Source organism: Tribolium madens, unplaced genomic scaffold, assembly GCF_015345945.1.
Source record: "Tribolium madens isolate multiple individuals breed KSU strain unplaced genomic scaffold, Tmad_KSU_1.1 Scaffold_3;HRSCAF=73;Tcas5.2_LG2, whole genome shotgun sequence".
NCBI lineage: Eukaryota > Metazoa > Arthropoda > Insecta > Coleoptera > Tenebrionidae > Tribolium > Tribolium madens.
Window position 1 is genome coordinate 4,432,188 of NW_025401006.1, and position 11,828 is coordinate 4,444,015.

At 33.3% G+C, this 11,828-nt stretch overlaps 2 protein-coding genes across 5 annotated transcripts in view; one reads left to right on the plus strand and one right to left on the minus strand.

The window, feature by feature from the left end:
• LOC123006967 (lachesin) overlaps window positions 1-2,076 on the plus strand; it is a 108,502-nt gene extending 106,426 nt beyond the window's left edge. For all 4 annotated transcript variants that reach the window (XM_044401940.1, XM_044401939.1, XM_044401937.1 and 1 more), the window contains 2 exons: window positions 462-761; window positions 1,305-2,076. In XM_044401940.1, coding sequence (XP_044257875.1) covers window positions 462-761; window positions 1,305-1,405 — 401 coding nt within the window. In that variant the 3' untranslated portion in view covers window positions 1,406-2,076. The remainder of the gene's footprint in view (window positions 1-461; window positions 762-1,304) is intronic.
• Window positions 2,077-8,134: 6,058 nt separating this feature from the next.
• Window positions 8,135-9,829, minus strand: LOC123007882 (sodium channel protein Nach-like). The gene is made up of 6 exons (XM_044403371.1): window positions 9,693-9,829; window positions 9,447-9,650; window positions 9,093-9,401; window positions 8,937-9,045; window positions 8,553-8,886; window positions 8,135-8,506 (listed from the first exon to the last, which is right to left on the minus strand). The coding sequence occupies exons 1-6, from the start codon at window positions 9,827-9,829 to the stop codon at window positions 8,178-8,180; spliced, it is 1,422 nt and encodes a 473-aa protein (XP_044259306.1). The 3' UTR covers window positions 8,135-8,177.
• Window positions 9,830-11,828: the final 1,999 nt, after the last annotated feature.

Here is an 11,828-nt window from a genome sequence, read left to right on the forward strand (position 1 = left end):
GAAAGAGACAACATATTTGCAATTGCCATATTAAAAGTAAAAACGCTTAGGTGCAAAAACAGAATTTTTACCTTATGGCTGAAAGCTAAAACTTTTACTTGTCACATTTAGCCATTTTTTGCGGATACGATAAATTAATATTAAAATTCTATTACGAGTAGTGATTTCGTTTAGTTTCGTGTTATTAAAAGCGAATGAACTTTTAAATTATTATAAACAAAGTTTTCTTTTGTATGTTTAATTTTAAGTGTTCACAGCGTTTTGAAAGCTAAATTCAGTTGATATTAATGTTTATTTCAAGTATAGCAAACTGGTCTAATTAAGCAATTAATTGACAGCAAAATAAATTGGGGGAAAAATTGATCAGTTAATAATTTTTTGCTCCTTAATTTGGTCCTTTTTCCGATAATTGGACTCTCATATTTGATTGTTGTTCGTGTTTGTAAAATGTACTTTTGCAGATGCCCAAGCGACGATATCCGGCCCGCCGGAAGTCTACGTGAAGAAGGGCAGCACGATATCGCTCACGTGTTCCGTGAACGTCCATTCGACTCCTCCCTCGTCGGTCCTTTGGTACCATGGTGCTTCCGTGGTGGACTTCGACTCGCCTCGTGGGGGAATCAGTCTCGAAACGGAAAAAACGGAGGCCGGTACCACCAGCAAATTACTGGTCACTAAAGCTCTACTTTCCGACTCCGGAAATTACACTTGCATGCCGTCCAACGCCAGTCCCGCATCGGCCGTCGTCCACGTCCTCAATGGTAATCACCGACTGACTGTTTTAATTTTAAATCAACTCTTGCTCGCTCGGAAACCTTTTTACGCATGGGACAAGAATCGAATGTGCAAAGCGAGAATTGATAGTTTTAATCTAGGAATTAATCAGACTGTGTGCAGCCGGGAATTTCCAATTTGCGTTTTCAAAATAGAAATTAGGTTTCATGATTCAAACGAGAAAATGGCGACCGAATTGACAGCTTAATAGTAAAGTCGGGGGATTTATGAAAGTGTTTAAGCTGAAAATTGATGCCATTATACCAAGCGGACCCGTCAATAGGCGTTATCAATCTGAAACGGGAGAAACCTTGTAAAAATAATACACTGGAAGACAGAGAAATGATTTTCAGTTTTTGTGTGGTAAAATGGGCGTTGGTGTTTGCCGGTCGATAAATATGTGTTGGCAGCAAATCCGAGGTCGGTAAAACAGTCAATAAAAGAGCGGTAGGTCCGCGTGCTCTTCTCGTTTGTCCGTTTGACATAATTTATTTATTATGGTGGTAATAAATGTGGGTAATTTGTTCCAGGGGAGCACCCGGCAGCGATGCAGACGAGTCGAGCAGGCGTGCGACGGGAAATGGCCCTTTTGGCGACATTTTCTCTGCTGGTGGTGACCTCAGTGAGATGATTACGTGGCCCTTAAGAAATATATCAATCAACAATACGCTCATAACGAACTAGTGCTAAAATCGGTGTAAATAAAACAATTAAGTGGTGATATCGATGGACTGAAAACGGACTTGACTTGATTTTTGGTGCTAAAGTGGACGTAAAAATAAAATAAAAGGTTGTGAATGTGACGAAGGGATGAACGTCCATTTCTTGTATATAGTGTGATTCATTTGATATTTAATAGACTCAAAAGCACTTTAGATTATTCTAGAATTATTCATTGTAACAATTATTATTACATGTTGATATTATGTAGATTTATTGTTATCCCTATCAAATTTTTATTCTACCTACTGATTTTTTTACGTTAGTCATCCATGGTTTGTCTTTGCTGCGCTCTCGGTGTAAAACTTTCAATACAACTGGAAACTTTGAACGATTTATGTCCCGATGTTTTATGTAAAATTTTAAAACATGTTCTATAAGAATACCTATATCTCGCTTAGAGCAAACTATTTTTGATTTATGCAACGACAAACTTGGTTGAACCACACAAATTCGGAAAATCAAATCTTGGCAATATTACTTCAGAAAATTGTTAACTATTCTGACATTTTATTCATATTTTTATAAAAATCGTTCTACAGTGTAATAAAGAGAATCTCAACTTGTAATTATCATCTTGTACATACAACAATAAAACACAAAATAGTTCGTTTGATGCTTTTATTATTTCGTCAACAAAGCACCCCGCATAGGATTTTACATGATCCGTTCTCAAGCAACAACTCACAATAAAATCATGCAGTTGTAGCAACCGGAAAGGTCTTTGCAAGAGATAAAAGCCCCATGTATCGAAGCGAAGCTTTGACAAAACCTACTTGCAAAAATGAAATATCAAACCCGCTTTGTCATTAAGTTTTTAAAACAATATATTACCCGAAAGGCGGCAAAAAATAACAATAGCTGCTATGAACTTGGCAAATTTTTTATTAAACAATTTTATATCGCTCCGAAGGGCATGAAATTAAACTTTTGTTAGAAACAAAGAAGCAGGCGAAACATTTTTTGTCGGAAAAACTTCAGACCGGGTTTTATAACGTGCTAAAAGTGAATCTTATTTAGACACCAATGTAAATATTTTCTTTTTGATCAGATCGGTTAAACTCAGCCCCTATTATTTTATCACAAATCGATGCATTCACCGAATCAAAACATCCATTTGAAAACTGCCACAAACACATTTCCAGAATATCGTGCGCTAGTTTATTTCGTGTCGTTTTATCAACACGCAAAGCTCCGTGTATAATGTGTCATTATGCAATATTGCATAGATTTCCTCTCAACAAAAAGGTGCCAGTTGATAATTTACACAAAAGTTGTGCGGGCGTACATTGATGCAAACAGCCTAATACAAAACATTCATTTCCCATATTAGCGAAAAAGGAAAGAAACCCGCAAAACACGCTACTCACAAGAGTACTTTCAGTTGCCTCCTTTCGTTAATGAAAAGATATTTTACAAGCCCAAATCATGAATATTTTACTAAAAACAAGCAAAAATCAAAATATCTATCTTCTGTTTTCAAAAAGATTTGATGGTGAATATTTTCAACAAAGTTTGGTGCTTGGCCGCAATGTCAACACTGATGACGTTCCACATTTTCATAATACATTTTGCGTCAGTTTATTACCTTCTATTATAATAAAGCGCATTGTTGGAAGCATTTTGCGTCTTCTCGTAGCTTCGATTCTGAAGGTGCTATTAACAATGGATTTTGATTGAGGTTGTTAGTCGATAAAACGTTCTAATATGACGTAATGGTGCATGCGAAAAGAAAAGGCATTTACTTTCGCTACATTTTCGCGTTAACGCCGAAATCGCGGCACCTCATTGTTACCGAATTGATTTCCAGCCAATTAGACACTTTAAATTTTAGTGAATTTGAACAATTAAGTGCAACACAAAGGCTACATTTCCAAATGAGATGTATGGATTTAGAATTAATTCCGTCTGTTTGTAATTAAGCTGATTAGGTTACGGAGAGCTCAAAAGAAGCCCATGTTCAACAAAGCAATTTTAATACTTGGCTCTTTGTGGCAGGAAAGTATTTGATGTTTCCAGTATGATGGATTGGTGAGATTTTGTGACACGAAAGGGACAAGATGTCCTATTGAAAACGTCGATGCGAAAAACGATAAACAAAACGGTATGCAAATTTAGCATTTTTCTAGCGTGATGGATTACCACTTGGAAAATATCTCGCACTATTTAAAAAAGGCTAGCACGAGACATTGTTACGTATAACAAGCAAAAATGAAACGGAAAAGAATATTTATAACGCTGTTTTCCTCCGATTGTGATACTATGTAGTTTAACAAATCCCTTCGAAACGACTTGTGGAAATATCCAAAGTATTCATTATTTTGTGAGATTACGAAAGACGAGAGGAAGTTTCCAATCAGTATTTCATTGTTTTGCATGTGATGTTGCCGAGATTGAATCTGTCACAGCGGAAACAGATCGCATTCATTCAAAGACCTTTCTTGTTTGCGACAATGCAGGACACAATCAAACGCCACAAAGTGTATTGAAATACTTTGCAACAAGATCTGATATTAAAAATTTAAGGGGATGAGTGCTAAAATGCAACTAAATCCTAACATAAACTCCAGTCTAAATAGGTGCAGGTGGAAATAACATCGCTTCCAAACTACTGCAATAGTCTCATTCATTCTTCTAAGAGAAAATTGCACATTTAACCTGTCAAATAAATAAATTTGCTTTGAAATTTTAACCAGAAACTTGTGTTCATTCTCAGCAAACGCACTTTTTACTCCAAGTTTTCTCAATTGTTCGAAATATCTTTCGCGTCCAATTAAGCAGAATGAAAAAAAACCGTAAATTATAAAGGCAGTAAATTGACTAAGATAAACGCGTCTAAATAAAAAGGTTTACAAAACGGAAACAAAATAGAAAGCGTTTTCAAAAGAAAATCTTTTAGTGTTATTGCAAGGGACGAGATATAAATACTGCTCCATTGTAAAAAGATTGCCAAATTAATCTCTTCATAGTCGCTCACATTAAGTTATAAAAAATTGTGATCTCGAAACATTCCACGCCCGATAAAAATATATCGAGTCGGTGTAGAGGCTTTTTAATTACTTGAAAGCTTTTTTCTGTCTTTTTAAATGCAAATTGGTAATTTTGGCATCAGAAAAAGTTAATCAAATTATACAAGAAAGAAAAAAAGTCAGACGTTCAAAAACGGTAATTTGGTTTTTAAACAAATAAAGTTCAACTTTAAGATCTATAAAAAGGGTTTAAATTCTTGATATTTTCCGGTTTTTCGGCCCGAATTTGAAATTTTTGCTGGTAGGATAGGAACAATGTGCATCAATTTGTGTTGATATTAATAGTGTGTTGGAATCACCCGTCTGTCCTTAATTAACAATAACAACAGTAAGTTAGAAAATGGTTACCGGAAAATTTAATTACTTGCTAGTTATACTTCTCCACTTCCTTGAAAATTTGCACACATGCCGAGCTTTTGCAACAGATCGATCTTCGGGATATATTACGTAAAAAGACCAAAGTTTATTTAGGTTTATTAACAACCTGATCAATTTTCTCAGGGGAAGAAACTTTTAGGGTTTAGGTTAATTCAGTTATCGAAGGTTTGGCGAAGTTGTGTAAACGATTTTGTTCAATTCGCTTAATTTGTGTTAGTGATTTCATAAACAGAACACTCGTTGTTGTATTATCATTAACAACAGAAAAGGGGATGGAATCTAGAGCTACAAACAGTAACCCCAGGTGTAACAGCACAAGCACGAAACATAATTAAAGTTTAACCTTTTGCAATCACATAAACATTCGATACTATTATATTTTTTTAACCAAGTTTAAACGCACAGTTTTATTCTCTTCTGAGCGGGATTTGATTGATTAAACTTGTTTAGAATTGAACCCAACCCGCATTACACACTAAATAATTTTATTTAAACGTCCCTTTTAGGGTCATATTTCACTTCAGTGGTTTGCCACAGTAGCGTTAAACGGATTTGACAATTTTTTGAAATGAACTCCATATTTTTGTAATTCAGTGGTAATAATAAAGTTCTGGCATATTTTCTTAAAAACTTTTCACTGAAATGTTATTGTCTGGCTAGGTTTGTAATGAAAACACTATACAGGATGTCCCAAGTTTTAGGGCCGGCGCAAAAATAAATATTTCTAATTGATTAAAAAAGAATTTTGATAGTGTTAACGATAGAGAATGAAATACACTTTTGATATTGTATAAAATTTTTAGCGTATGGCAATCAGACCTTAAAAATGAAATTTAGGATGAAAAAATTTCAATGAACTGGAATATTTTCTACATGATATTTTTTTTTGATTTTTGTCTGTGGTATTTGTGAAAAGAAAATAATGATAGAGTTGATAAGGCTTGAATAATTAACATTTAAATATTGTAAATCTAAAACTAATTTATGTGGGGGTTTGCAGTAATTGGTGATAAGGCCAGAATTTCTTGACAAAAGAAAACGGGCTACATAGTGAAGCCTCCGTTTTATCGTCAACTAAGAAGTAAGTGAATTACCAGAATTTCCAATTTTCAAAATTAAAATGTTAATTACTCAAAATCTATTAACTTTTACATTATTCAATTTTCACAATTACCATCAAAAAAATCAAGGAATCTTATCATTAGAAAAGATTCCAATTCATTTAAAAGATTTTCTTGGTTTTAAGGGTCTCACTGAAGTACGCTAAAAATTTTGAACGATATTAAAGCATCAAATTGAAGTCTATATAATCCTCTGTTGTTTCCACTAGCAAATTTTTTTTCTTTATCAATTAGAAATATTTAATTTTGCACCGGCTCTAAAGCATGGGACACTCTGTATAATGATAGGACAACTCAATCGTGCATTGGCGTTATTACTAACTAGTCATTCGTGTTTGCCGTAATTGCTATTGTTATGCAATAAAGTTTAGAATAAGAACTTTAAATTATCATTTGTTTGCAGAAAATACAGCAGTGTGATTTTCTTGCAACGAGGAACAAGATTACGACTATAAATTAGCCTGTCAGAAATCTTTATGCAAATCCAGCTAAGAATAGTTGAGAAATAATGAATGTATTAAAGTCGGAAAAGCACAAATCTTAACTAAAAAAACTGATCTTATTTATAAAATTTTATTCATACTTTGTGTTAAATCGAAACACAATTTTATTAGAGAGAAAATAACAGACCAGTTAACGTGTTTCTGTAATATCTGGCTAAACTGCAGTCTATGCTGTAAATGAATTAAAGTTCTGGGAAGCCAAAGTGCTGTTAATCACCGTAGAGCGTTATTAATGATTTTGTGTTCGTTAATTCTAATAGAGAGAGCTTTGTGTATTTTTATTTTAAAGTAGAAATTTCGTGCTGTATCGATTGAGTACAAGTCGAGATTAACCGATTACTCGCAACGTTCGGTTCCAGGAAAGATACAAATCTCCTGTTAGTTTTCCCGGTTTGAGCAATCGATAAAAATGTAAAAAAGCGGTTAACTATCCCAATTAATAAATTAAGCTTAAGTTGAGACTGGTATGTGAGCTGCACGTTTTCTTTATCGGTTCCATAAAACGGATTAAAGGATAAGATCTGTTCTCCCTAAGTATTTTCCTATAACCGTTTTACGACAGCTAAAATCTATTTCATTCTAACTCATTAAGTTTAAGTGCACATAAAGAAAGAAAAGATATGATAGGGTTCCAAGCTGTACATTACTACACTTGATTAAAGCTCCCGTCAAATTCAGATTAAGGCCAGTGGGTCACGGTACAAAACCAACTTGTTTTCAGAAAGTTTTTCCAAAACTGCAATAAGACCCACAGACATTGTTATTAATAGCGAGTTAAAAGTTTCAGACAAATTGTGAGAGTTTACTTCACCAAAACGAATCTAAGTTTATTCTAGTCGCTAACCCTTTTTCTCATTTCCAACAGCGAATGTTGCTTAATATTGCATTTCATTAAGCTGTGGTAGGCCTGTATTAAAAACGGTAAACTCAGGACGTCTTTGATTTCCCTGTAGTTTTATGCTTGATGTAACTCGAAATATCTTAAATTACACATTAATAATTCGGCTCGCTTTGGAGTTTTATCGGAATTTTCTCTAACTCAATGAAACGAAAATACACGACAAAAACACAGACTTCGACTCCCTAATCATCAAATCGAATTTTTTGTCAACTCGCTTATTAATATCTTAATTGACTTAAAAGTCCTAAAAATAAAGGAAACCGGGTGGAAATATAAAAAATACGAAATGCAGATGAACTTTTATTTCAAACAGTAATCGGTGTTTGTGTTCGTCTAGACTAACAAAAGATGAAAAAAGTTTGACATTTATTACACACATTTGAATTTATCTTCCAAGAAATTGTTACTTCTGAATTAGACTCAAGAGTCCAATGTCAGCCATACTTGCAATGAGGGAAACATTCATTACGCCTCTTTCCATTTATAGCTTAATGCGATAACCCTTAAAACAAACATCGAATCGGCGTAATTCTATCCTATCACAATTTCCATATTTATTACTCAAATCTCATCACTTTTCGCTTTTAATTGTTTCACTAATAATTCAATTTTGTGCCGATTAGTTCATAGTGATATCTAAATTAGATTGCTCTTTAATAATTAAGCAAAGACGCAACTCCTTAATCCCCAATATTGCCAGAGAAAGCTTCATTAAACTAAGTGTAGCGACTTAATTTAATCACTAACATTTTCAAACTCGTGGTTTTATTTTTTTATTACCAAAAACACCCCAGAAAAACCGCAGTGTCAAGAAATAAGGAATTTCAATCAAACTCAAAACGCTACAGCCTAAAAACAATCCAAACAAACTTCCGATTTGGATCAAAAGATCAGTTTTTGTAAAAATCAGAGTTCGTTTGTAGCGATCTTTTGGAAAACGATCCAAATTGACTGTCACCTTGGAACCAAAGAACCATGTAGCTTTTATTGTCAACTCTGCTGTGATCCTTTGAAAATTACAGTTTTGGAAACACGGACACAAATCCTGACCAGTTTGTGGATCATTCAAAGTTACAATTTCTGTAAAAGTTGGACCAAAACGTGTGGGTGATTTTTTGAGAGTTACCTGGATATTTTGATAAGCAAAACATTCCACTCATGTTACAAATAGCTTCGTTATCGGTTCTTTTATAATAATAGGGTGTACAGTAACAAAATTGGAGACAAAGTTTAATTCGGCATTCTCTGCGACAAAGATTGTAGCTATAAACGAGACTGTGCTCCAAATCATTTGCTTCGTTCCAATATTTGCAATTTCTTTGCTTCGGAGACAAATTTCTAATGTCCTTTTCACTCATAATGTCTACAATATCTAAAAAAACATCACCTAATGTTTGAGGTGTTACTACGAAATATTGCGACGTAATATCAATAATTTCATTAGTCCCAATCACAAACAGCTAAAAATCTATTATTGCAAAAATTTATTAAATAAGTGAATCAATCATACAAAATTAGTTTGGGAAAAATCAGACTGTGATAAAGTCAGTGACGGTTCTTTATATCTTTTAGTAATAGGGAAGAATGTCGAGTTTGTGGTACCATCTAAGGTAAAATTTCTACAAAAACACCATAAATAAGCAAATAAAAATCGAACTACAAATACTCGATGTTGAAAAATTGTGAAAGTTTTGAGTGAAAGCAATGACAAAACCCAAATTCGGTCAAAACATATGAATACTCTCCGTCGACATTTTTTGGCCATTCGCTGTACTTTATTTTGGTTTTGTTCGAATTTTTGGGTATTCGAAACGACGTAAAATTGACCAATTGCAAATACAGGTCAGTTGGGACAAAATCCTCTTGTGACCCATTGGCATATTTCTCGAAACTTGAATAATTTTCATAAGTTGTAAATAATAAATCATCAACGTAAACTTCCAACTCATCAACACTTGCAGAAATGTTATATTTACTGAAACAAATCGTCTGAAAATCGGGCTAGTATATTCCAAGATACTTTCTGAAAATTTTTAGGAATTTGTAGGCTGTTCTTAGTTTGGCTCTGGCACAGAAAAAAACCGCAGGAAATTCAGTTTCCCAATTGAAAAAATCCTTCTCGATTGTTATAACAACCGGACTTGTATCGTATCGGTTCCATGCTTGTAATGCTTGGTGCGTTGCAACGGAAAATGCACCAATAACCAATCCAATCCATAAAAATCTGTCTTTAACGGTAAATAATCTGGAATAATCAATCACTTGCCTTTCGAATAAAAGACGATTGCTTCGAACCACATGAATTAAGCCATGCATTGAAGCATTACTCAGTGTAAATATCACATGATCTTTGAGAGATTGCCAAAAGCGGGTATTTTTGTTGACTTTGCGTTTAGTATACATTACAACAAATAACAGGTTTTCCCCTTGTATAAATAATTTATGACTTGAATCACAATCGTGACACAATATAACATGTTCAAATAGTCAGGTATTCTGTTGTGGGAAACTAATTAGAGTCAATTAAACTTATCAAAAATAAAGCAAGTGTAACTCGAGGACGTTTTGACCAAAACTCCATATTTACTTTAAAATTTACCTGTATTAAATTACGTCGAAAGTTACTTTTAATTGTTTTACCTGACTTTCTACTTACCGGGAGAAGTCAGATATCCGACACAAAAATTGAATAAATTATGTGTTCCAGCAGGAAGGAAACAGAAACCCTCAGGACACAGCAATAGACAACGACGACAATAACTAACTCCAGTGTGGAATTCAAGTTGAGTTTGAGTTCGAGTGCTGATTTTAGGTGAAAACTTTCTATTGACTGAATAATTTCAGTTTGTGTATTTATGACTAAAATGTGTTTTTTTATTTGGAGCTAAATAAAATTCGCTGCCGTAATATGTAGAACTTGCACTATGCATATGAAATATTTCATACGTAGCGTGAAATACGTGAATTTCACGTTGCTGAATGTTCTAGTTGAAATAATATTTTACTTGCAGCACTTTATTATTTGAAATGAAGTGATTGTTTTAGAAATGCTATGATTTTAAAAACAATGCCAGACATTGTGAGCTTTCATCAAAAAATTAGTAAGTTTTTCAAATAAAAATTTAATTAATTACGTGTATGTTTGGTTTAAATTTCTGTGCTGTGCTGTTATGACCTCTTAGTAATATTATTTGCATCATGTAAATAAATAACAACGTAAAGCCGTTCATTTGATGCATTAACTATTAATTAATGGTTAAAACGGTTCGGATTTATTACATAGGTAATATACTTGTAGCAAAATATCCACAAATAATGTAATTTCGGTTCGTTGTTTCTGTCTGGTAAATGGAGAGAGATTGGCTTATGTTCAGTGGCGGCTCGTGGTCTTTTATTAAGGGCAGTTTTTTTATACAGGGTGTATCAGAAATACCTACGTGTGTTAATTTTAACGTGAACACATCTCGATAAATCATCTATTTTTCTATTTGTAATTTTTCAATAAAAGCTTTCAAATTTGATTTAAAATTTGGAAAAGATAACATATCAAAACGTATACCCGCCTATGGGTATCAAATTAAAATATTCTATCTGTCAAAAAATTATGACATTTATTTTTTGACGTTTGACATTTTTTATGTTTATTTAATGATACTGATGATTTTGTATAGGTTTTTTACAATTATTTAATATAGGTAGAAAAATTTTGACAATAAGGGCCACAGATAACAATGAACAAAGTTACAATATAGGACACAGCTTCATTTTTTCCTATTCTAATAGCCTGTAGCAAAAAAACTTGGAAAATTATTTTTCCAACAGAAATAAATAGAGTAAAAGTGCAAAATTTAACTCTCATAACTTCGAAATTTTTATAGATAGAATTCTAACTTTTTTTCCATGTTCCTGGTATCTTACCTTATATGGCATTTTTCTCTGGGGCACGAGTTCTGGCGTACCCTGTAGAAAAGCTGTTTTACTTGGTGAGTTCTTTCACGTTTTAAAATTAACACACGTATTTCTCATACACCCTGTATAAAAAAATAGAAATATACGTGTATCTACACATGCCATACCTATACTTGACAACTAAAAAATGATTTTTTGCTTTGCTGACCAAGGAATACAAAAACAAAAAAAGTGTCCGATTTCGTTGTTTTTCAAAAATTAAGAAAAGGCGGCTTTACTTCTAAATCTACACTGTCATTTTAAAAACACTTTTTATATATGAAGTTTTTGACAGCAACTAAAAAGGATCGTAATTTTCCTTAGGAGATAAGTTTTTAATCGAAAAACAGGAATTTTCAAAGCTCTGACTCAAGAAAATACTGAGAGATAAAGAAAATATTTTGGCAAACGGTCGTAAGAAGCTTAATTTAACTCTAAACAAAAGACAAGCGGT

What these genes read in the sequence shown, in the direction of transcription:
- LOC123007882 (XM_044403371.1), bottom strand. Translation starts at nt 9,829, where the DNA reads ATGTATACTAAACGCAAAGTCAACAAAAATACCCGCTTTTGGCAATCT. An exon ending in TTCCTAAAAATTTTCAGAAA is followed by an intron (nt 9,402 to 9,446) that starts GTATCTTGGAAT and finishes GATTTGTTTCAG; the next exon opens with TAAATATAACATTTCTGCAA. An exon ending in ATTTTTCCCAAACTAATTTT is followed by an intron (nt 8,887 to 8,936) that starts GTATGATTGATT and finishes ATAGATTTTTAG; the next exon opens with CTGTTTGTGATTGGGACTAA.